Consider the following 25,802-nt stretch of genomic DNA (forward strand, 5'->3'; position numbering starts at 1 on the left):
AGTAATCCGTTACTTTTCAGCGAAAGTAATTTGTAACGGTAATCAATTACATTTGAAGCTCCGTAGTTTGTAATTATAATCAATTGCATCTTTCAAGTAACGAGCACAAGTCTGGATCTCAGACCGAAACTTCGAAACGCGTCCGAATTAAGTGTTTTCCCAGAACACTGAAATTCTGCGCGTGCCTTATATCTTTGTAAAGTGCGTTGATTTAGAAGTTCTCGAAGATGCACAGATATTTTCTAGTGAAACCCTACCTTTAAATTTGCTACTAAAAAGTGAAGTACTGAATAGTAACTAGAAAGCTAGTTACACCCAGCGCTATTATTTTTTCTAAAAAGGCCTTTTGGCAAAGGCCAATTATTGGCATCGGCTCTGTTTAAATTTTTTTCTGCGTAACACATACTTTTTGCAGGAGCGTTTTGTTCAGTGTTCCTTACAACAACCTGTATTCCTAGTACTAACAATAAACATTCAGGGTATTAGCCTCATAGCAGCTGGACGTCTTCGCAGGGGCAGGAGTATTAATCTTTGTCACTTCGAATTGTGCTTGACCAAAAGTAAATGCTTCTAGTGTAACCTTAGAAGAATTTCTACCACATATTTAGAACTCATTTATGGAAGAAGTGATGGTTGGTACGTTCCTTCAAAGTCGTTCAGTGCTAGCTAATTAGTTTCTTATTTGAAACCACTTTTAAATAGACCCCGAACCGCTCAGTAACGCTGTAGCACATTTCCTTTGACGGAGGCTTTTATAGACCGAGGTTTCTTTCGCATGCATTATACATGCTTTTCAGTGAAAGACTTTCCGAACCCAAAACAAGGATTATGGCTTCTCTTTTCAAAGTGATCAAAATTAAACTCTACCCAAACCTTTATCCTTTGGCTCTTGATGTGATGACTTTATTAAAAGAGCGTGAATTGAAAAATAAACGCTGCAACCTGAAAAGGAAATGAGTAACAAGTAATCTTCCTTTGACATCGTTTGTTGTAATATCTGAAACATCCTCAATTTTGCGTTTTGAGACCGGCTTATTACACAACGCTATCAGCGCTCGCGGTCGGGGGTGACATGGGCCTGTAAATTAAACTCGTTCGCTGAAAGTGCGGATTTCATCAGACCCAAACAATACAAAAACTTAACGTGACAAAAAAAAAAAAAAAGTTTCTTATTTGCATGATTACAGGGCGTTTTCAATTCCTTTCATCGTGACCTGCGCACGTTTCTGACACGGCCGAGAATACGCACAAAGTCTTATAAGCGTATTGGCACGTGTCTAAATTCGCGTGACCAACCCGGCTGTCGCGAGCCTCGAACAGCGACGCGATTGGGAACCATCGACACGGTGGACGCCCGACTGCACAAGCACAAATCGACCGTGAAGAACACTCTGTAATTTCGAAATTTGTCAGGCCGCTGCAGAGCGCGGCGTAGTTAGATGTCATCTGTCGAGATCGATGTTTTTAATCGATGGCGCAATCGCTGCGAGCCGTCCGCTTTGCGCTTGGGACAAGGCGGCCTGGTCATCGGAAGTGACAAGGGCCGTGCGCGCACATCGAGCTACTCGCTCGGACGCTGTATAGGGCTGCTCATCAGTTAGTCCGAGATTGATAATTTGATGACACAAAATTGTTGTAAATTGGATGAAAAGTTTCTCGCAATTTGGTGTCAAGCAGGGGAACATCGAGATGAATTACGCCTTTAATTGCATTTCTCGCTCCATTCTAGGAGTTTAAAATCTCACTTGTGACATGCACGATACAACGCATCGCAAGTTAGGCACGCCGTGAACAATAACGTCGGATATTATTGGCTACAAAAACTGATTCGATATTTCAAAGCCATTTTTTGTCATTGTCAAGAGTGCGGTAGTCAAAATACGGAGTTCGAAATTTCAACCGGTCCATTTCGCGACCAGACTCACGACGCTGGAAGAATGGATCCATCGCAAAGGCAATGCACCGGAAGACCATATTGGATTCGCTTCTCGAGTACATTCGTAAAGTGAAGATTCCGTCTCATCCAATCCCATTCCACTTAACCCCGTCTTTCTCCCCCCCCCCCCCCCAATCACACACACACATACGCACACAAATACCCACACTGAGCCCTTTATCTACCATTCCCTCCCTCGCACCACGGTGCAGTCTAAGTACGGGGACTTGCCCCAAGGCTCAATAAAGAGAACGCTAATCGATTAATCATTCAATGATTTCACTAGGATGACTTGTGACCATTGCAATTCGAACAAAAAACGATATGTATTGTCGAATGAATCGGGAAGCCCCGAAGTTTCTTGAGATCAACCGAAGCAATATTGCAGATGGTTTTATTTTCTTTCTTTTTCAGTTCACGCAATATTCAAGCACGTTTACATTAATTACGTGCAAGAAACACCGGCGAAGTCTCGTAAGGATCCCTCAAGGACAGCTCCAACGAGAAAACAACCAACGAACAGTTTCTGTCGAGTGTCGACATACGAACATCGGGGTAATACTTCTGTGTCATAAACTAACCAAAAAAAAATTGTCGACAAACTTACCATAGCCAAATTTTGGTTGATACTTGCGTAACAATCGAATATGCGAAGTCAATCGAAAAACCAAACGCACAAGTGTTTCGATGGTTTAGATATTAGCTGACGGGTTTGCCTGCCTGACTCCCCAGCTTCCCTAAATGCTTTCGTTTTCCATAATCTGTTCCTGCTGGTACTGTTTAGCACTCGTACTGCCCGAAAGGCCGTCACCCCCTCATCTCGAGTCTCTTGAACACTCAGCGACTTTAACTTGGCAACGGACAGCCAAGACAACAGCACGGCTCCGGGGCTCTGGTTTCAACGCAACACGATCGCGAAGGAAAAACTCCCTCGCTCGACCGTACGGGGGAAGCGAGATCGGATGTCATTCGCTAATTAGAACAGAACTCGGCAGTCTGGCGGATTAGATAGGGCAGCTCTGTTTTCCGCAGTCGTCGTCCGAAAACGATCTCAATCAAAGGGAGCGCTGCTCTCCGCCAATGGTTGCTTCCGTGACGTCGCTCTGTCCGATAACAGCAGTCGCGCCAACGTTCGCCGGGCCCCACGGCGGGGCAGTTTGGTGGTTCCCAGAGGCGATGATGACGCACCCGCGACCTTGATTAATTGCGACCGAGCGCTCGCGGCTCATTACGCCCCCCCCCCTCCCCTCTCCCTCCCTTTTTTTTTAGGGGGGGGGGGATTGCAGCTCTTGCTAGTATACGTTTGCTTCTGGAGCTCGCTCACGCGCGCGCGGGCGCCGGAAAATAGGGACTCTTTCCATGCAGCAGAGCGTATAGCGTTGCGAGCTATACACCTTAGGCATTTTAGTCTCGTGTTATGTGCTTTCTTTTTTTCTTCTATTTAGTGAGGGTCGTGACTCCAGCTGGCAGCGTTCAACCTCGGTAAATTGCTGCTTTGCTCTGTGGCCCACGTTCGTTTCTCCTTCTTCGTCTTTTCTTTTTTAGTTTTGTCTTAGAGAGAGGTGGAAACGACCCAGTATTAAAGTAACTTTTTTTTCCAGTGTTTCTTTTTCTTCTTTTTGTTGGTGGACGACCGGTGAGCGAGGCCATAAAATTAGAGTGGCCGTTCGATGGGCAGACCGCGGGATTGAATGAACTTGGCCGGAAAGTTATTCGCTTGCCGTTGGCAAATGCCCGTGCGGGTCGCCGGAAAAGCGGTGTAATTCTGTCGTAGATGTTCATTGCGAGCTGAGCTTTCTGCGAGTCTCGACAAATCCGCCGTGCTTTGCGTCGCGATGTAGGTGCTACGGTCGCTAAAGAGAAATAAAATCGCTCTACTTACACATGTTGGTTACTTTACACTCTGTAGCTGCGGCAGCAATGTCGCGTTCAGTACCCCGGGCTCAACGCAGAAGCGCATTAATTCCAGGGGAGTAGAACAGGCGAATGCAACCTCTTAATTTCGTATCAAAATTTTACTACCATCGTACACGTTCACTGCGCGTGTGTGATACGTGTCTAATGTATTACACTTTAGAGCCGAAGGTTCGTAATATATTTATAAAGGAATTACCTTTTTAGCTAAGATTTATTTATGAACCTCTTAGTTGTGACTTATTAAAAAAAATATTTTCCCATTTTCGTCGTTCAATACAAAAGTAAACACACACACACACACACACACACACACACACACACAAACACACACACGCACACACGCACACACACACACGCGCGCGCACGCGCACGCACACACACACACGCACACGCACACAGATGTTGTTTAATAGACTTATATGGCACCAAGTATTTTTCTCTGAAGCCAACAATACCTAAAGGATTCAGAACCAAGGGTGCCAAAATAGCCACAAGTATTAATTCCTACGGTGGTTTTGCATCGCAAACTGAGCGAGCTATATATATATATATATATATATATATATATATACGTATATATATACAGGGTGTTTCACGAAAGGTGGACAAATTCGATATTGCGAAACTACGCGTTGCAACACAAAAAAAAGGCATGTGTCGTCTTGGTCCTGGGCCAGGGCCTATTTAGGAAAATTATTAAAGTCTGGGATAATTAGATTGTTAATTATTTTTCTGTAATTAACTTTTTAATATTGTGTTAAAGGGCATGTTTTCAATTAGAAATTAGAATTAGCGACGCAGCAGAGGCTGGTTGCACTATCTCTCCACGGGGCGCGGTGCTGTCGGGGCCGAGATGCACTCCGATAGCAAACCGAAACTTAAAAACCCGTCGAATTCGTGCGGTTCTTCAGAAAGTCGTAAAATGCTTCGCGTGCCTTCTATCGTTCTGCTATTTGTTGATTTAGTGTGTTTTGATGATGCTGAACAATTATCGAATTGAAACCATGCCCTTTAACACAATAATACAAAAAGTTAATTACGAAAAAATAATTAACAATCTAATTATCCCAGACTTTAATAATTTTCCTAAATAGGCCCTGGCCCAGGACCAAGACGACACATGCCTTTTTTTTTTGTTTTGTTGCGACGCGTAGTTTCCGCAATATCGAATTTGTCCACCTTTCGTGAAACACCCTGAATATATATATATATACCGGGTGTTTTTGCGAAGACTTTCAAAAATCCTAAAAATTAGGGCGATTGAAAAAAGAAGAAACTCTCTTCGGGAACAAACTACCAGCCACGGCGGACGTCAGGAATGGCCAAAAACCTACTAATTAGCCAGATAATTAATTAAAACTTGTTAATTAACTTTTTAATTAGGGAAAATAGACATATGGTTCCAATTAGAAAGTTGCTGAGCGTTTCGAAAACCACTAAATCAGTCATTTTCAGAAAGACTTTCAGCGCGTGAGACGAGTAGTAGCGCACTAAAGTTACCACTCGTGGAGCAGGTACAAGGCTAGCGGTTGCGGTAAGGCGCCCGCGCGATTTTTCCGCCTCTTATCTAGCCCCAGCCTTGTACCTATATATATATATATTAGTGTAGCGGAATGGGCCAAGCCCGTTCTATTCTAATTCCATTCCTTTCAACTGCTCGGAATGGAGACACTGGGCCCATTTCCACTCCTGGAATGGCAAAATCCCACCATTCCATTCCCATCCTTCCTAAACGCGAAAAAGGATCATTGACAGCGACATTCTGTTACTTGAAAAAAGCAGCATACACCTGTGGACATCAAACGCGGGGACGACTACAAAAGTATGCAAAAACTTCCTTAAAGCACTCAGTCTACTAAGCCAAAGAGTGGTCGCACAAAGCGCTTCGTGGCACTTGGTGTCACTGCAGACATCGATCGCGCGATGAAGCGTAAAAAGCTTGCGAGTCGCGACAGTCGCTAAAAAATAAAGCAAGCGATTTTCTTCGCGAACAGACCGTCCCTCGCAGATACATGGTTAGAGTGTTGTTTGTTTGATAAGGCCTTAAAAATGTCTAGTCCGTGCGCAAGAAGCTATCTTGCTCTCTGCTTCGAGTGCTTGCACAACAGCACCGCTAGTGCGCTATTAGAAGCGGCGCCGCGCATACCTCCCCCAAATCTCCATGCACTGCGAGAGGAACAGAAAACCGCTGACAAAGTGCAATCGGTACACGGCGCCAGCACAAGCGACTGTAACACCATATTATAGAAACCGCCTTAGAACGTGAACTTTTACGTTTGCTGTACGAATCTTACGATTTCTTAACATATTCATTCCAATTCTTTGTTTGTGTTCCACGAAAACACTATAGAATATTGACTGGGTTAAAAGCAAGGAGTCGAACCGGTCATTATTTCTGTTCGGTTTGGGTCGTGATTCAGTAACTTTGCATTTTGTTCCGGTTTGGTTCTGGTTCAGTAATCCTTTCGAAATAACTCTTTGGATATGTTCCACCAAGCGCAAACCAGTTCCGGCTCTAAGAAAATACACAGCTCCCAGTTGTCAACAAAAAAAGGTGAACTCAACACGGCGTCACATGCGTTAAAAAAGGTCGTCAGAAGCCGTGTTGCGGAAACCAGGACAGCAAATCAAATATCTGCTTGGTTTCGTTTTGTGATCTTGAACTTTTTACGCAAACACCGTTCTATGAAAATTACGTGGTTCTACAGGTTCTTGAAAACTACCAAAGTACAATACTTACATGTGAAGTCAACGAGGCACAAACATTGATACCACGACGATAGTACCCAACGTATACTCGCAAACTATTCACACACAAAAAAAAGAGTCGTTAGTTTTTTTAGACAGCAGGATTTTAACCTGCCAGAGTATGGCGACATTGTTTACACTGCAGATGAGAAATTTAGCCAGTGAAGTACAACTGCTAGCCTGGGGTCTATACGGGCTCACGCAGTACTGATACACGACTGCACATCGGTACAATGCTCACCCAGATCGAAACGGCAAACTCGCCACGCCGCACGCCCGAACGACTTGCTCGAATGACTGAGTGGAAGAGGAGAAAGGCAGCGAAGGCCAATCGTAAGATAATTAAAACAAGACAAAAATACAACGGGCGACTTGCTGTTTCTAGAAAATGCACACACACACAAATTTAATTCTTCAAACAGCATCCAGGGCACTGGGCGACTGGCGACTGGCGCCGCAGTGTCGCGCTCGCCGCAGCTTCAACTCTTGGCGCCTCCAGATACCACCACAGCGGAACAAACGCGTCGACAGCCGTCAACTTTTCGGTTTTATTTCGGTGTTTAATGTTCACTTTCTCCTGAAGGAATATTGGAGAAAAAAAAAAAACACACGCAGACAAGAATAGCTCTTTAGTCAGATGTATTACGTTTCACTGCGATAGACACTACGACATACACGAGAAATATGCCTATTTTTTTCATTATTTCATCATGCTGCCACCCGCAAGAAGGCGCGGATCACATTTTATTACCCCAAACTGTTTCCAATGAACCGGGAACCGCCACATGAAATTGCGGTTCCATTCCGTTTAGGGTTCAATATCAAAATTTTAAAGTTTGGTTGCAGTTTTTTTTTTTTTTTTTTTTTTTGGTTCGGTTAAAAATAACGTCTTTGCTCCGGTTTCCGGTTCGGTTCGACACCCTTGTTAAAAGCTACAATCTAATCGCGCATGATTACAACAGCCGCTTTGTCGCGTCTCTCGGCGCAATGGACGACACCTTGTCTGCCTACAACTATTCAGTTATGGTTGCCGAATTCAATTCATCGAATTCAATTCCCAATACATTCCGCGAAAATGCGAAATGATCCAGGAATCATTCCTTTTTCGGAGTGGCAACTCCGCAACACTGCAACACCCTGAATATATATATATATATATATATATATATATATATATATATATATATATATATATATATATATATATATATATATATATATATATATATATATATATATATATACATATAAAGTACAATATATACTTATTGTGGGAGAGACGTCTATATATATATATTTATATTGGAGTCCAGTCTTCGTCAGGAAACTTCCTGACGAAGGCCGGACTCCGGCCGAAACGTCGAAGAATACACCGTCCGTTGCTGTTTTCACCAAGGGTTTTCTTTTCTTCTCAGTTATATATATATATATATATATATATATATATATATATATATATATATATATATATATATATATATATATATATATATATATATATGTATATATATATAGACGCCTCTCCCACAATAAGTATATATTGTACTGTTTACCCTTTATAACGTTTCAAAGGGAGAACGAAGTTTTCGTACGTGTACGAGCGGACCGGGGTGGAATCCCCCAGACCCTAAACATTTCACAGCTAGAACGAGGCTTTGCATGATCCTCCAAGACAATCGTTTGTTTTGAACCCTATTCCTCGCCTGTGCCTTCGATCTGAACGAAGTGCTTTTCTTTATGATAGAAATACAGATACTCTTTCCCCAGCTGGGGCTCGCAGGCAATTACGTAACAGCTGCTCTCTTGAGGGGTGGAGGTGGGTTGGGCGGCAAGTGATGAGTAGCCGTAAAATGTATCGAGATTCTGAAATGTTCGCCCGTACCGTCGACGCTGATAGACCACGCGGGAAAGATGAAATCCGTCCCTGCCATTAACGCCACATGTCGCGAATACCTCACATTCATGGACTCTTGTATCCATAACCTTTTTGCCAGCAACCACCGCAGCATCTCATTGCCTACCAAACTTTTCACGAGAAGAGTCTGCCGTCACAAACGAATCTACCCAAGTACGGACAATTCGATTGTTCATATAGCAGTTTCAGTATTTCTATAATTTTTTTCTTTGAGCGCGCGTTTTTTTTTTTTTTTTTTTTTTTTTTTTTACGCAACAGCAACATTATGTTGCGTGATTTGCGTAAATTTGGCTTTTTATTGGAGCCGAATTCGAGCAAGCGGGACCGCGTGTCCCTTTTGCCTGATTTTCTCTCTTCGTTGCAGAAAAACCCATTTTATGGGGCTTATAGACGTCGCGTTAATGCGCGGCTAATAAGCCCCGCTCGTGCACGAGGCAGATGGCGCTTTCCCCCTGGGAAATTTAGGCAGAACGTCGAGTAAAAGATTCCGAGAATGCGTTTTGAACCCCCCCTCCCTCCCCCGCGCTACAATGAATGGGAGCAAAGTTCCTTTTTCGTAATTCTGGGGTAGCTTTAGACGAAGAGAAACAAACAAGTACAGCACATTTATGCGGTTAATATTCAGACTCTAGAATGAGAAATTAATGTGTTTTTCACGAACAGTTGTCTTATCTAGTGGCAAACTACTCGCTTTAAGTGCCGGGATCAAGAGTTCTGGGGCGTGGACTGCAAGTAATGCTGCTCGGACTGCCTGCCATTTTTGAAAAGGGGAAGAAAAAAAACCCCCCAAAAACAGGAAGGACGGATCTGCCCTACCTGATGGAACTTAAACGGGTAAGATATGTAACTTTCAACTCATATTGAACGAAATAAAATCAGATTTCGTTAATATCTCGGAAATTATTTGCATGTTTTTGCATAGAAAACGACAGGAAAGTTTTATTTGGAGAAAGGTAAGTGCCTCGGCTTGGATATCAGAGTATTCTGGTATAGGGCATCACCCGGTTTTCTGGATACTTTTAATCTTTCTTGAAATTGTACGAAAATACAGACAATGCGAGGGCAAAATGGTGGAAGCGTGCGTCTGTTTGATAGTCGAGACACCACCTGAAACTGGTTTTGTTTGGGGGAGGGTGTTTTTGGTAATGAGTATTTATGGTCTTGGGTTGCCAAAGGCATGGTAGCGCTTTTTTGGACGAGGACAAAAGAAAGAAAGACAAGACAGACACGAGCGCTGACTGCAAACTTAGGCCCTAAAGCAAGTACCCGTCTAGCGTCCTCAGGGAGCTGCACATCACTTACAGTCCTGACGTTGCAAGTAACCACTGGACGTTTCTTGGGTATGCTGCTTCTAAGACGTGTCAGCGCCTGCTGCTAGATGAATTCCGTGCACCGGTCCACGATGCCGAAGAACGCCCGCAGTCGTCGGCTGTCCGAATCCGGCTTGCCAGGGTCCCGAAGAATGGAGCACAGCAGATCCTTGTAGAGACGCACCTGCCGTCGCCATTCAGATCTCAGGACCTTCGGCATCGTGGACCGGTGCACGGAATTCATCTGGCAGCAGGCGCTGACACGTCTTAGAAGCAGCATACCCAAGAAACGTCCAGTGGTTACTTGCAACGTCAGGACTGTAAGTGATGTGCAGCTCCCTGAGGACGCTAGACGGGTACTTGCTTTAGGGCCTAAGTTTGCAGTCAGCGCTCGTGTCTGTCTTGTCTTTCTTTCTTTTGTCCTCGTCCAAAAAAGCGCTACCATGCCTTTGGCAACCCAAGACCAATACCAACTAGCCCAACATACAGCTTTGATAAGTATTTATGGGGCTTGCGAAATTGTCAATCAGTAAGCGTCTCTCGGTTTTATTGCTTCGTTGAAATTATGCATGGACCTTAATTTGACGGGGTTAATGAATAAGATCATAAAGTCACGAACTCCCACAATAATAAATTATCGAATAGAAGCCGTGCAATCAAAAACAAAAGTGCCTCCAAAGCGCAAAATAATAAAACTATCGAGGAACGTTTAGTCGCTAATCACCCAGTAAGTCGGCTTTTGTTCGTTAAATTTTTTTTTTGTGATTTTTCAGCGAAACGGCAGATAAGTGACAACCTATTGGCACCTTGCGGTGCATGCCGACAAGGCTTCGACAGCAGCGACTGTCAGCGAGAGTCCCTAGGGCGTAACCGTCACAAATCGGGCGCAGGCGTAAAGATACTCGTTCTTTTTACCGACCGCGGGCGCAGTTGCTTTCTTTTTTTTTTTATTGTAAGAAAAGTACTCTAGTTACTGACAAGATGAGAACGGTAGGGAGGAGTTTGAGTTGTTCCAGCGCGAGCTTCCTTCCTTCGAGAACACTCTGGTGTCTGGTGAGCTGTAAGCGTGCACGTGCAGTCAAGGCGGAAGGCTACCTGCGCGTACTGGAAGCATCCAAAAGAGACGCCGTTCTCACTCTGTCAGTGACTCGAGAACAATCTTTTGAGAACCTTTCCCGGGCGAATCATCCGGCTTCTTTTGCACTCGGATCGACATTGGGGGTGGTTTTGAAGATCGTTCTCGAGGGCTCCCGGTAGCAATAGCGCGGGCTCCCGGTAGCAATATCGTTCAACCAGAATTCGACCTGCCAAAACTCTCCCGTTACGTCTCCAAATAGACAGATCTCACAGAGCGTTCCACACATTCGTCACGCCGCCATAGTTCATAGGAGGCAGGCGCTAGTTTACGAGACAGCTCGTGCCGTTTCGTGCTCTGCCCGCGCAGTCCCTCAGCGGGGTTATCGTTCGTGCAGAGAGTTTATACCAGAGTTGTGCCTACCTCAAATACTCTACTCAAGATACTGTATTTCAAATACTTTTTGAACTATCTTGGTACCTTGCAAATATTTTTGATCGAGAGTATTTCATACTGTATTTTAATTACATTTTTGAGTATCTTGTACTCATTATCTCAAATACATTTTTGCCATTCCGCCATTTTCCGAGTTTTTCGGTATAAAGTGGCGTGGCCGTGGCAAGAGAAAACGTGAACATTGTTTCGAGCAACCAAATCCTGTTGCTAGCTTCGATAAACTACGGTGACTTAGATTGAGCTCGTGAAAATATCGCTTTTGTGCCGATTCCAACTCATATTTCACCCCGACGTTCGTACAATAAAAGTTTTCCCCTCACCTTCCCAAAGGCGCCTTTTGTTTCCAGAGTTTCTCCCAAAAAGACTTAAACAAAAGGGGTGATTTTACGGAAGTAAAGATTGTCACACTGAGCCGCAACACACAACGGGAAACAACCAACAACAACAATGCAGAGTTCAGTGTCAAAAAAAAAAAAGAGAAGTGGACACAAAAAGAAGACACTTTTTTTTCCCTGCATGTTTGATCCCGCTACGGCAAAAAGTCGAGGTTTTTTTTCGTCTTTTCTTTTTTCTTCTGTCCGACAATTATTGCTCTCGAGAACACTGTATGTAAACAATCATCGATAAGCAGAAAACAGGACAGGGAACTAACTACGAGCAGGATAACCTCTCAAAATGCCAACAAAGTGTCTCCCAACGTTAAGTGCCTTTCTGAACGGAACCTCCGTGAAGAAGCTGCGCCCATGTGCCGTGGATATTTTTTGGGCTCTCTTTGTTGTTCATTCGTAAATTTCCGTATCCCAAGTTCGTTTATAGTGAACTCTCCATACAGGGAATATGGATTGTAGTTAAACAGTGCGTCTAAGGTGCGCCGATGTCATTGGAAATGAAATTACCTTCATGTTCCATAAATGTATTGTAACTGTACAACTGTTTGTCGTTGACGTCGATACAAATTACGCAATGCGGAAGTATCTTCAAAAGTAATTGAATTACTTTTCTAAGTATTTGTACTGTACTCAAGATACCTTACAGTAAAAGTAACTTGGGTACACTCTAAAAAAAGCCATTGCGTCTACTTTCCTGCACAACACTCGGATAGCCAATCACCGCAACTTACGGAGGCAGCTCAGCAAATGACAATGCCAAAACATATGTTTAGACAAAAAAAAACGCAGTTTGAGTTGTGGCATTAGGCAATGCAAGCGTGACGTTTTGCATGGTTTAATGTCCCAACTCAGACTGCGCTTTTTGGTATAAGCATATGCTTCGGCATCATCATTCGCTGGGTTGCTTCCGTAAATTGTGGTGATTGGCTCTCCAAGTGTTGTGCGGGAAAATAGACGGACGGCCTTCTTTTAGAATGTATGTACAAATCCTTGTTCTTCGTATCAGTTTCGAACACCTCTCGATTAATCTTTCGTCTTCAGCTGATAGGACCGTGAAGGCTGCAGGCAGGACTTCGTTTACGCGTTTTGCTTTGAAACCTTACTTTCTTAGCGCCAGTGCCCTTGCCACGGAAGCACGCCAAAGCTGCAATCTCGTCAGTGCCTTAACGCGGGGAACAGATTTTTTTTTCTCAATTTATTGAATGGAGGATCGCAGTGTGTCTTCGACCGCTTTGTTTAGCGTCCTATACCTGCCATTAAGGAGTTTTAGAATAACGTAAGCAATTTTAGCGCACGCTATACTTCGTTTCAGCTTCGGTCCGAGCGCGGCCGATGTTATGAGCCGAAGGGTCAATCAAACAGCGCAAAAAGCGGTGCGTCATGGTGTACTCTCTGCGCTTGATAGGACTAGCCGGTGGAGGAGTACGCACAGAGAGACAGCGATTACCGGCTAGTCTTATCAACTGCAGAGAGCACGCCATGACGGTATGCCTCTTTCGCTGTTTGATTGGCCCTTCGGTCCATAACATCGGCCACGCTCGGACCGAAGCTGGAACGAAGTATAGCGCTAAATTTAGCTCTTCACTCTAAAAAATGTCTGTGCGTCTACTTTCACGCACAATACTCGGAGAGCCAATCAGCGCAACTTACGGAGGCAGCTCAGCAAATGACAATGCCTAAACATATGTTTAGACCAAAAAACGCAGTCTGAGTTGTGACATTAGGCAATGCCAAGCGTCACGCATGCATTGCTTAATATCACAACTCAAACTGCGTTTTCTGGTCTAAACATATGTTTCGGCATCGTCATTCGCTGAGCTGCCTCCGTAAGTTGCGGTGATTGGCTCTCCGAGTATTGTGCGTGAAAGTAGACGTGAAGACTTTTTTTAGAGTGTTGCGTTAGCGCACGCTACGCAAGAGAGTTTTAGAATAGGGTTTCTCCGCTGCGACGGAAAAGGGCAAAAGCCCAAGGATCTCGCCCTTGCAACGCCACCAAGACAGTCAATTTTTATTTCACACACGGAATTCTGTAACTTGAGAAAAAAAAAAAGACGTTTTTTTTTTGGTCCAGAGTAACATTTTAGATTTGTTTAAACATGAGAATGCGATTGCGAGCGGTCGACCGGACGTGTCTGCCTGCGTTCCCTCCGCAAAAGTAAAGGTACTTCAGGCAAGAGAGCGCTCGTTTACTGACCTTCGCAGACTGTATCTTTGCCGTAAAATGTTCGCGCGTCGCAAGCATGAAGTTGCCGGTGATCGTTGCCCACTTTACTGGATTTTCCAAACCGAGTGCAATGTTGTCCCGTATTGAAAATTGCAGTCGCGAGAATGCCGCCGACGTCGCGCTCACGACGCCGCCAAAGCGGCCGCAGCCATGGTCCTGGGAGCCGCCATTTTTGTAACTCTGCTCGTCTTGGCTTTAGCCAACTTCTCATTACGAACCACCTTGGAGGAGAGCAAAGACTTCGCGTACGCACGCAATTTCCGAAAAATAGCGTGCGCTAAAATAGCGCTCGCGAAGCTCAAAACGTGGTTAGCGTTCGGCGCATGCGCAGTCGCGACGACGCTATCCTTTGCGTACGCAAAGCGTTAGCGTGCGCTATTCTAAAACTCCCTATTATTGAGGTGTCTACGAAAAGCGAATTTATTTATTTATTTTTATTTAAAATATTACTAGAAATAAATAAATAAATGCCGCCACTGGGGTATTTCAGAAAATGTCTCAGATTATCTCGAATGTTCCGGCTGGTTGAACAAGTGATTGCACAGCAGATGGATTAGGCACGGGCGTTGAAGGGTTTCAGCAGGTGGAAGTGAGTGTCTGTCTTCTGGCAGCTTGTTCAGACAAGCAACTGCTCAACAGGCCTTTGCCAGCCAAGGGCGTTGGCGGTTCCGAGATGTACTGCATGCTAGGGTCGCGGCGATCTAGGACGATGGATGGATGAATATGGTACGAACTCTTTGTTTCGTGCGCTGGCTTGCGTCACCTAGCGGGGATGATACACAATCGTGACGCCACCTGCACCTGACAGTGTGGCGAAATGCATCGTAGGCAGCGAAGTAATGGCCGTACCATAATCCTGAACGGATGTTAACGTTCTAGTTCACCATGTTGAAAAATCAATTTCACGACACTGCCGATCAGATAAGAGCTACGGGGTGCCCGACTCCGCTCATCGGTTTTTCCTTTCGGCTTACCACCTAGACTTCCAAGGCAACAAAAAACGCTCTACACCCGACAAATTTCTTTATCTCATCGGCAGGAGGACCTCTGAGGACTGTAACAGTTGCAACGTGGAGATCAATAAAACCCATCCTTAGTGAGTGCTCTAACTATCGTGGTGAACACCGGAATGCAAGCCACATTGAACCAAATAGATTCACTGGCCTTCACTGTTTCCGATGTGAACCGGAGCTTGGAACACTATGGACCGATCTACAAATGTATACAAGACTCTGATACTGTTTCTTGCTAGTACTGACTCTGGAGTCTCAATACGCCTTGAACTGCGCGCGCGCGTGTGTCTGTGCAGTGTTGTACGTGTTACTGAAAAAAAATGAAGCAATGGAATACGTCACTCGTTACTTGCAAGTAAAAGAAACGCGTTACAGACCTACATTGCCACAAAATACAAGGAGCGCGTTTCCGTTACCGTTAAAAGTTAGATTATCGTCATTTTGTATTCGAGATTTAAAACGCCTTACTCTTTTGACGTTACAGGTATGCATAGGCGCCATATTTAGAGAAGCACGATGTCCATGCAGAAACTTAACATAATTAGCTCATCTTTTTTACGGTTCCACCTATACATACTCAAAAGGAAAAACACGAAAAAACAACAACAACGAAATATGCAAGATTTTACATAACTTGGCGTTGTTTATAGTTTGGTGATTCTAATCCAATAAGGGACAGTTCGAAAGACCCGGTTTTTAAACGGGCAGAAAAATATTTTGTTTTGAAAATTTGAAGTAATCGGAAATGTAACGGTTGCTGTTAAAAGTAATGGCCAATCACTCTTTTTTCTCTAAGTAATCAAGTTATCTTTACACAACAATGTTCGCCAGTCTGTATCCCCCACCTAGTGTAATGCCGGTAAGGGCCTTTAATGTTTAATGAATGATGATTTTGAGGAATGAAATACTTTTTAACCAAGAGTAATTGTAATTGTAATTGTAATTGTAATCGATTGATTTTTATTTTGTTTGTGAGTAACATGCACCCCGGTGCAGAGTTGCCGGCTAGGACAAACGTCCAGGCTAACCTCTCCGTCTTTCTTACACCAACATCAAGGACATGACGCTACCTCGCACGAGTTCTGAGGAAATCTCATAAACGAGGCAAACATTTCAGCTGGAAACACGCGCTCTTAACACCGATGCGTTCCTGAATGAAAACAATAATCTTAGTTCCGTCCACAAATAATTCAATCCAGCATTTACACGTTCAACCTTAGGTGCTAAATTCTTCTTATTGAATTCATAAAAGTTTGAGCTTTCGTCTGGGAAATCCAAAAAGATTGTTGAAAACACTATATTTTTACGGCCGCAATCATAATGGTAAAATTATGTACTGGAGCATTTCATCAATCTGGATGCTGCGAGACATCAGTATTACTCATAGTAACTTCATCACTGTACAATTACTGAAGTTTAAACACGTGAGCATTGATATATATATGGCCAAAGTTTTTCTATCAACGGCGTTGTACGAGTAGCATCGTCTTTAGCGATGAGCAACAAGAATGATGTCTGCGCTGCCTCTTAGATCTACTTTTGCGAAAAATTGCACTGTATGCAACGGCTTCATGTCCTCGCTTTAATCATAACTGCCAACTTCAAAATTCAGCTCATCCGGTGCATTATGAAATACTCATCTATATATAGGGTTATGCGGTCTCGCTGTTTGTGTCCGAATAGTTTGGAGTTTTTTGTTTTTTTTTTTCTGAAAAAAATGTTTTGCATGTCTTTGACGTCTGGAACGTGTTTGGGGGTCTTTGACGTCTGGAACTTTTCAAGTTATCGCATTACGTTGTTGTTTGTTTGTCTCACTTTGTATAGCATATTAGAAAACATTTAGTCCGTGTTACAGTATGAAAGAAAAACAAAACAAGCACATTTGTTAGGAGACATTGGCCGTTCAACTATGATGTATTACTTTAGCCTCTTTCCACGCGACAGAGTTGCCGCAGCTGGCTCCTCAGGCTCTCGGCATTGCTTGATCGGTTTTCACCCGGTTGTTTTCCGAATACACGAGACTTCTAGCTTGAAATTCTACAAAGAAATTATTATTCGCCTACAGAAGACTTCTATAAAGAGCTCCTCGTCGTTCCTAAAACACAGCCGCCGAAGTACTACATTTGATGACAACCTACACTTGATCGAGGGGATTGGTGAGTGGAACAAATGGCTCATATGATTGCTTGCTATGCACGCAAGATTGAAGGGTAGGTATACATGATTCATGAAGAGTGAAATGCGTTGGCTTTAAATTATATACCAGTTACCTTTTGAAAAAGGAAAGCTTTCCAAAATGAGAATAATTTCAATTGTAAACATTTTCTCCTGAGTTTGTGCATCTGAGGTTTTTTTTCCAGTGTTTTATCCGTAAACACAGGCACTTACACACATCGTTCCATGGAGCACGCATTATGATATCGTATTGGGATTGCTTTTAACATACAAAATATTATTTTGTCTATAGATGGAACTTGTGTAGATATATCGCGTTTCTCGGGTATCCGCAGGTTACGAGAACAAATGTATTTGACGAATATGTAATGTGAGATAGTTGTTTTCGACGTCCTTTTGTTTTACTAACATTGGCGTTGAGTTTTCAATTGTGTGCTATGATAGGATTCAATATATTTGCAAAAGTGTTCTGGCGCTTGTTTCCACTTCGATGATTAGCAGAAAGAGAACCTCGCGGTTAAGTATTTTTCTATAGGTGAACAAGTGCCTTGTTCACCTATAGAAAAATACTTAACCGCGAGGTTCTCTTTCTGCTAATCATCGAAGTGGAAACAAGCGCCAGAACACTTTTGCAAATATATCTCATAAATATCTCATAACTCGATTAAAATGTAATGGAACATTGTTGCTGACGCGGTATTCAAAATATGACGAGTGTAATATTATTCATATTTTATAAACGATACGTCTGTGACAAATTTGACTGCTATGCTTAAGTTCTGGCTCTTTCATTGACGCTGCTGGGGTCAGAGGGCGATAATAAGACGTTGTGGCAACTAGGTACGGCGAAGCTCTTCCGTGCTTCTCCATACCTTGGGGCCAACGAATGCCACCCTTACATATTCCCGAGAAGAAGAATCAGCGCCTTCATTGCCATCAATACTTACGTGCGACGCAATCTGTCGGAAAATTGGTTCCACTCCCTCGCCGATCGAGCGAGCGGGCTACCGTCCCATTTCCAGCCCCCTTCAATTCGCCGATGAGCATAAAACTCACGGCTTCGAGTCGAAGAGGGTAGCCACGTTCCAATCGTTTATTACAGCAAGCGAATTTACACGATGAAGAGAAGTCCCGAAAGTGGAGGCTGTCCGTCGTGGCCGCCATCGATGTGCCGCCGACACGGCGCAGGAGCTCAGTCGATTTTTACGGGAATGAGCACGCAGACCAGGTACTGGTCCTTGTCGTCCAAGAGTTCCCATTTAATGTCGAGCGAGATTGACGGGTACATGGGCTTAATCGGGAAAGAGCCTCGATAGTTGTACTTGCCGGCGGGCTGCACTGGACATGTGACTCCGCTCTGGCAGGCATCCGGCTGGGGTACATCGAAGGGGATCGGGACGTGCTCCAGGACGCCGTAGGCCTTCACTTGAACCGTCGGACTCTTCACGTTCGAGGTGAAGTCGATGATGAGGGAGACGTCGGTGCCTTTTTTCAGGTTGCACGTGTCGGTGTGCTCGCAGCCCGTGACGCTCACGCTGGCGACTTGGCCTACCGACGATCCGCAGTCGGTCCACTTGATGGCCTCGGTGAGTCCGCACAAGGCGGCGAGCAGAAGAGTTCCGGGCAGCAGGTGTCGTGCCATCGCGTCAGTCGTCGTGTGGGGCGGCGAAATCGGCGAGACCTCATCGTGCTTCGGAAGCGCGCCACCCAGGAGGCCCTTATCGCGAGGCGAGGGGAGGGGGCTGGTTATCGGCGTTTGGTCATGAAACCCGAAAGTCACGTGAGCCGGAACAACCGGAAGGACTATGGAGGTGCTGATCCTCCGTAGACCTGCAGCTCTCAAGTTTCGAGCAGCGTTCCGGGTGAGCGAAATCGAATATATTTCAGTGGCGTTTGTGCATCATTAGGCTCTCCCAACTTGCTTGGCACTATAAAAGAGAAACAACAAGCGCAAGAAAATATGAAACGAATACATTCTTATCGTTTTGATAGGATGCTCAAGCCTCGAGCTGTATTTTTGTTGTGTTTATATTATTTTTATTGTTTTGAACACTTTGTCAGAGCGCATAGGGAAACACACACATACGCTTGTATTCGACCGAGACTAGTGCATGGTCGAACGCCACGGCGCCGCTTTTATGGTCGCGTGTTGAGAACGGTATAGAGCCCCGCTTGATGCAAGCATTACGAGGTTACGTTCAGGGAACGTGCTCGCGCCCCTTGTTCGAGGGAGACGGTCCCATGCGAGTCAGTGCAGTCGGAGCAGCTTCCTAAGCTTAGCGACAGCGCTCGACGCCTTATCTGTGACTTATGTCCACGCCATCCACCGTGATACTTGAGGGTCAGTGTGCAACGCGCGTCCTTTGTCTGTGAGATAAGAGGAAGTGACGCTTCGGGAACACGTGATATCCTGGCCGTTGGCACGCGACGAGCCAGACGAGAAAGGTATACGGTTTGACACAGCTCTCGAAATTTGGCGCGACCATTCATGCCAAAATCGGAAGGCGGTGTGATTTAAACGAAACAAGCATCAGGTTTTGATTTGTGGGCCGATAAGCCTAGTAGTGTCACCTACGAAATATGTTGCGGTTTAGTCTGATTGGGTCGTGGAGGAACCATAAGTCTATTTGGGTCTTAGAAGAACCATTTTGTGTGAATCAACCACTCAGGAGAGACAGAGTATGAAGCTCTCACCACAACCGTCCTTGAATGGCGAATTAGTCTCGGAGGAAAGCACACCCAAACAAGTACCTATATTCGGAGTGAACTAATTTGTGCTACTTTGTCAAGGCTAGTGTATAGCTTCCAAAGTGATGCAGCCTCGGTCGGTTGCGAGAGCACGCTCATTCGCCTTGAGTCTTTTTGGCATGCACTCGGGCAGCAAGTTTCGATGGAGTTGGAGCACTGCGGAAGATACGCTAGCGTTCACAAGCTAGCGCCAAATAGTTGACGACGAGTAGAGCCATCAATCATTTCTCAGACACCACAAAAACAGAAATTGTCCTCTGCTAGGTTGCGTATGGGAGTATTCTTACAATTGTCTCTATTGCTTGCGTGTGTGTGCTTCCATACAAGTATGCTTTTCGGCACATACCTGTTGACCGAGTAGCTTTAGGGATTGCATGTCAATTTAAATATCTGCATCATATGTCGTTGATGCGGTGCTAAGGAACGTATTGACCCGAAACTTTTTTTTTTTCTTTTTTTTTTCTGCAACTCATACGTAGGTTTAGCTTTCGTTGGAGTAAAATGCGCATTCATTTCAGTTACTTTGTTTTGTGTTTTTTTCGTTTTAAGCAGCGTGGCCTGGCGATCCTTTTTCTAGCTTTATGTGTCTTTTCCAGCCAAGACTTAGAACAGCAAAATAAATCTAAGCACACGCCCATCAGCCCCAATATGCATACTTAAAAAAACAAAAATTGGTGCGTGTATGTTTATACAGCCTGAAGTTAGTCTGCCTCAACGGGCAATTTGTCTCCCAGCTGTAGATGAGAAATTTAGCCAGTGCAGTACAACGGCTAGCCTGGGGTCTTTAACGTGCACCACGCAGTAGTGATATACGACCGCACGAAGGTACGATGCTTATACAGATCGAAACGGAACCCAGGATTCCTGGGTTCTGCAGCGTCAGCTTTTGCTTCACGTGCTTCGAGCTGGTGTGCGCTAGCCCCCTCGTCCACCGCACTTTTAGTACCCCACGTACTTTTAGTGACACAGGGCACATTTAGCCGCTCCGGTTAGGTGACAACGTTGACCCACAATTGGGTGACGTTGCTCTTTAACGCGTATTCTCGCGACTGTTAACGCTGTGCGTATATAAAATGTATCACCCAGAGATACGAAGTTTCTTCGCAATACCATCAAATAGTACCAACGACCGCGAGACGAAAGCACCAATATGTTATTTTTTGTTTTTGTTTTTGTTTACGGTTGTATATTAAGGAAATCACGCATTATCGGGCGGAGATATCTCCCTTTGTACATCTAGACTGACGCTAAATGTCAACTTCAAGGCTCACTTCTAAGTTGGAACCGCGGTGGGATGCATTAATTGGACGCGGAAAGCTTTCCGGATGTTCTGTGAAGGTTCCTCTGAGAAATGCAAATCGATTTTCACCTTCCACTGTGATGTGGGTGGTTTCTCTGACGGCCGGAATTCGTTTGGGAGAGTTAAACACGAACTGTTTGTTTTTCATCTATCAGAGCGACATCTGTCAGTTGTGGAGTCTCTTGACTCGGTTCGTCCGACTTTACGCTTTCAAACGAACGTAGAGGAACCTAACGCGTTCCGTGATAAAGCTCACGGGGACTGAGAATACGCCAGAGGTATTTAAATAAAGAAGAGAAATCCTGGTCCAGTTTTTGAAAACGTCGGTGTTTCACGCCGTTTTGCGTCTCTTCAGGGGCTTAGGACGACGACACACGGGTTTATTTGACTCGCAAATTGAGCGAAATGATACCGTCATTTACTTATTCGTGGGCCATTGGGTCATGCGGAAAATCGGTTGAGTTCATACGAGTTATCTTGAATTCATTTCGCGGAATGGTTCACAGCGTAGTTATTAGGGTTATATGTCGAAAACCGCAGGGGGGGGGGGGGGGGGGGCTGCGTTAAGGGTACCATTGTAACCGTTGTATGAAATTAGTTCGCACCCGTGATGAACGCTTTCATTATAAAGAAGCGCATCGGTTTGTAGCGATTTCTTTTGATGCGGGTCGTATGGAACTCACTGAGCGACTCCGTCAAATTTTGTCCCACGAGCTGTGTCCCCCCCCCCCCCCCCCCTTACTGGGTCGGAATGAATACAAACACTCTACCGAATTTCGTTCAGCACAGTTTCGAAATGACTTATAAAGCACGTTATTGGAGCTGGAGCTTAAACATCAAGGACTGCTTGAAGCACTTTACTGCAAACAAATGGGGCAGAAACGCCGATAAAGTCGTTTCCCCTGCAATCAGTTCATAGTTCAGAACTCGAAGGAGTGAGGAGAGGATGAAAGGGAAAGGCGAGATAAAGCGATATGCGAGGGCAAGTAGCAGTGAACGTCAGTGTGGCTTGATAGCTGCTATTGCTTAAAGGCGGCAGCCACTGGAAACACTACTCGGCACAGACTATCAAGGGCAGCTGGAGACAAAGCTATCAGGAGACATAGCCGGCCGGGGGCTAGAAGTGCTGAGACAAAGGGTCACCATGGGCGACTGCGCAAAGCAGCGAAAACGGCAGAATGCTTTGAGTGTGTGCGTACTTGGTCGAAACAGCTATACGTCGAGAGGAAACACATGGCAAAGAATGAATGGACCTACGAACCCTTCAAAAATGGACTCCGCCCCAATAGAGCCCGTCGTATTGCACCTTAACACGCTACAATTGCTTTACATGGTTGGTGTAGCGTAGCTGCTTATTTTCGTGTATATAACCAACTTTTTCTTATCATTCCATTTGTCAACTTCGTGTTGGTATTGCTTCACGGTTTGCAGTTGAAAGTCCCAGAATGTTTTTCTTTCGGTAGATGGTCTACGAGACACTAGTCACAATGCTTGATGTTCCTTTGTTCGAGGGATTTTTATTATTTTTTTTTACATCTATTTTTGATGCATACAAATGAACACATTTTTCGCTTCTTCATTGAGCTGTACTATGTTGCACACTTCGGCTAATTTTTTCCAAGATATGAAGCCCCGTCCTTACGTATATCAATGCACGTTTATATACACGTAAACAAACGTGCTGAACGAAACCGCTTGAGGCAGTTGAGACACTTGCATTTTTTAAACAGACTCCTGTCTACACCTGGGCCCTCTTAAGGATAGGCGTCCCTCTGAGTTTTGGAGAGACTTTACCTGTGTGAGAGGAACATCTCTTTGTTTAGAAAGCCAGCAAAAAAAAAAAAAAAGAAACGTTTTTTTTTTTTTTTTTTTTAAGGTGACAAGAACGCAATTCAGGGAGACGTAGTCCGGCGTCGAGCTCCCGGAAAATCATTTATACCTGCGCCGAAAAGAGTCCCAATGAGATAAATCGGTATGATCGATCACGTGCGTTATCGGGACAACTAAAGTGGGCTAGATTACTTATGAAAGGGACGAATGCTATCAACTTTTTCAAGTATGCTGAATGATTCATTCTACGTATCTTGCATAACATTTTGCGAAACACAAATGTGTTGGCACCGCATTTCGGCTTTGTCGACGCTTTATGAAAACAAACCACCGAATCGGAGGTAACAAAAATTCACATATGAACGCGATGAGAACTCCTCTTGTTCAGTCACTCTTGTTGCTTGTCTGTGCCCCATTTTGTTACCGTTTGTTTGCTTGCCTACTGTCGTAACTCGTCGACGCTCTCGCGCTTTTAATTGTCGTGAACCCGCAGCTCTTTGTTCTTTGGGTGTAGCGAGAGTTTGGCCTTTCTAAAGCAGCGCGCTCCTGACAGTTTGCAAAAGTGACTGGATCTTCTTTTTTTTTTTTTTTTTTTTTTACAGCGGAGCGGTTAAGGGTTAGTTTCCCCAGTATCGTGTCCGTCAGCAAACAAATGATGACACAAAACTCTCGACAGCTAACGCCATCTATGAGTGACGGCGGCAGCCAGACAACCGCCTTGCCGGTTGTCTGGAGACTGAAATCCCTATACCAAATCATTTATGGCCTTTATAAAATTAATCGTGATAATTATATAATTTTTTCTAATGGCTATTCCACAAGACAAAAGCATACTTTCTACAAATTCTCAATAATGTATCGCAATATTTGTCTGAAATTTGCCTTTTTTTCAAGAATGGTGGTGGAGTGGAACGGATTCCTAGTGACATGGTTGAACACAAGGCTTTAGACATGTTTATTAACCTGTTTGTATTTTTTCCAAATTTTGTGCAAAGAGTGTTCTTCTGCCCGGTATCGTTCTTTGTGAATTGATACTGTTTTCGATGTATACCCATCTGCAAGAATCTCCTTGCGACATTAGAATTATTACTAAATTAATAAATAAATTAAATATATAATAAAGCATGGTGCTCTTACCGGACCTCCTCCAACTTCACTTAATGAGATAGGTAAGTTCGTGAATTTTAATGTGAAAGGGCCATTACCATCGCCCTTTTGATTAGTGCGAATAATTAAAACTAGAAGCGCTATTTTGTGATCAGTTTTTATGTTTTCGTCAACAGTGAAATGCTATTGTTACCGGTATAACGTAGCTGCATAATATGGTGCTAAAATTAGTTATTAATTAAAGCATGAAATGTTTTTCAACGGAACCCCCGATCCCAAAATTTTGTCCGTCCGTCCGTCCGTACATTTCCAGGGGAAACTGAAATGGTGTTTAGGTCACGTGACGTCAATTGATGTCACGTGACCTGGCGTCACGTGATCTATGCACCAAATAGGTTTCCCCGCACAAAATTCGCGGGGAAATAGATGCCACGTGAACTGACGTCACGCGATCTATACACCAATTCCGTTTCCCAGCTAAATTTAGCGAAATAATTGACGTCACGTGACCTAGCGACACGTGACGGCAATAGTCTCGAAAAATACGCTATTCGATATCCGCTTCGAGAGTGACTCTGATATTCGTACTTCTTTGAATGGTGACCGCAGCGGGTTAGCCCCGGTGAGTGCGCTTTTTATGGAGCAACGGTGCACTGCGGAAAAGAACACCCGCGGAGCTCGCTTCCGCGGGTGTTGCTTCTCCGCAGTGCACCGGTGTTTGGTAAGAAGCGCGCTCAACGGGGCTAACGGGCCGTGATCAACACTTCGAAAGAACAAATATTGCTGTCCCGTTCTTAAGAGGTAAGCCCACTTAGCGGAATGGTGCACGCGCACGCGTGGTGTACGTGAAAAGAAGCGGAAACTCTGCGTATGTTGAAACCTAGACTACATTAAAATTTTCCAAATTTACCTGTGGCTTTTATGCAAAATACATGTTATGAACAGGCGTCCTGACAACCTACGTTCATCATGCTTGATTGAGTGTTTTTATTTCCCCAAATTCTAGATTTAATAAAGGATATCTGAACCATAGCAAGATCTATAAATCCCTCCATTTATGTATAGGTGGGTGTCTTTATAGGTTTAATTTGATGTCAAATGCATCGTTTACTTATAATTTCCACATAGGCAATGAACTTCCTGAGGCCACAGTAGATAACTATAGCTAGATTAAAATTAACTTAGCTCAGGTATGGACAAGTCGAAGCTTGGGAAGAACCTTTACGAGTTCAGATGGGTTTTCGTTTAGGCATGATGCAGTAGTGAAGAGCTTACAGAAACTATTCGATAATCGATTCGAAAATATTCGACCAAAATCACTATTCCCTCCGAACTCGAAATCCACTACTCGCACATGCCTACACGTGACCTTATACTCCAGTTCACTTTCCCCGCTAAATTCAGCGAAATACGTGATGAGTGTTTTACTTTCCCTTAAAGCGGCGCTTGCTTTCGTTAGGAACGGTGTACTCTCGAGTGAATGTGAAATTTTTATTTTAAATTTTTGTAATAACCGGCACTGCTAAACGGATTTTGTTAGGTCAGTTTCAATGTAGGTAAGCTCTATACTGATACGCAGGTTAATATTTCTGTTTCAGAAGAGCTGAACTATGCGATGATGACCGGTCGGCCAGTGAGTGAAGAGGAGGTCAGACGACG

General features: G+C 44.2%; 2 protein-coding genes across 3 annotated transcripts in view; both read right to left on the reverse strand.

Moving 5' to 3' along the window:
* LOC115321873 overlaps positions 1 to 25,802 on the reverse strand; it is a 276,363-nt gene that overhangs the window by 2,981 nt on the left and 247,580 nt on the right. The window contains exon 1 of one of the 2 annotated variants that reach the window (XM_040223406.3): positions 2,544 to 2,641. The exons of the other annotated variant lie outside the window; for it this stretch is intronic. The gene's annotated coding sequence lies outside the window, so the exon portion shown is untranslated. Of the gene's footprint in view, positions 1 to 2,543; positions 2,642 to 25,802 lie in introns of those variants that run through there. 2 annotated transcript variants of the gene reach the window in all.
* Positions 18,238 to 20,282, reverse strand: LOC8023409 (NPC intracellular cholesterol transporter 2). The gene is made up of 2 exons (XM_002400759.5): positions 20,253 to 20,282; positions 18,238 to 18,875 (listed from the first exon to the last, which is right to left on the reverse strand). Exons 1-2 carry the CDS (start codon positions 20,280 to 20,282, stop codon positions 18,351 to 18,353), a joined length of 555 nt encoding a protein of 184 aa, XP_002400803.4. The 3' UTR covers positions 18,238 to 18,350.

The sequence above is a fragment of the Ixodes scapularis genome, unplaced genomic scaffold, assembly GCF_016920785.2.
Source record: "Ixodes scapularis isolate PalLabHiFi unplaced genomic scaffold, ASM1692078v2 PGA_scaffold9__187_contigs__length_104089568, whole genome shotgun sequence".
In the NCBI taxonomy this organism is placed as follows: domain Eukaryota; kingdom Metazoa; phylum Arthropoda; class Arachnida; order Ixodida; family Ixodidae; genus Ixodes; species Ixodes scapularis.

Coding starts and splice junctions, on each gene's coding strand:
- LOC8023409 (XM_002400759.5), bottom strand. CDS start 20,282: ATGCAATCCCTAAAGCTACTCGGTCAACAG. Junction 18,876..20,252: donor TAAAGCTACTCGGTCAACAG/GTATGTGCCGAA, acceptor CCTCGCGATAAG/GGCCTCCTGGGTGGCGCGCT.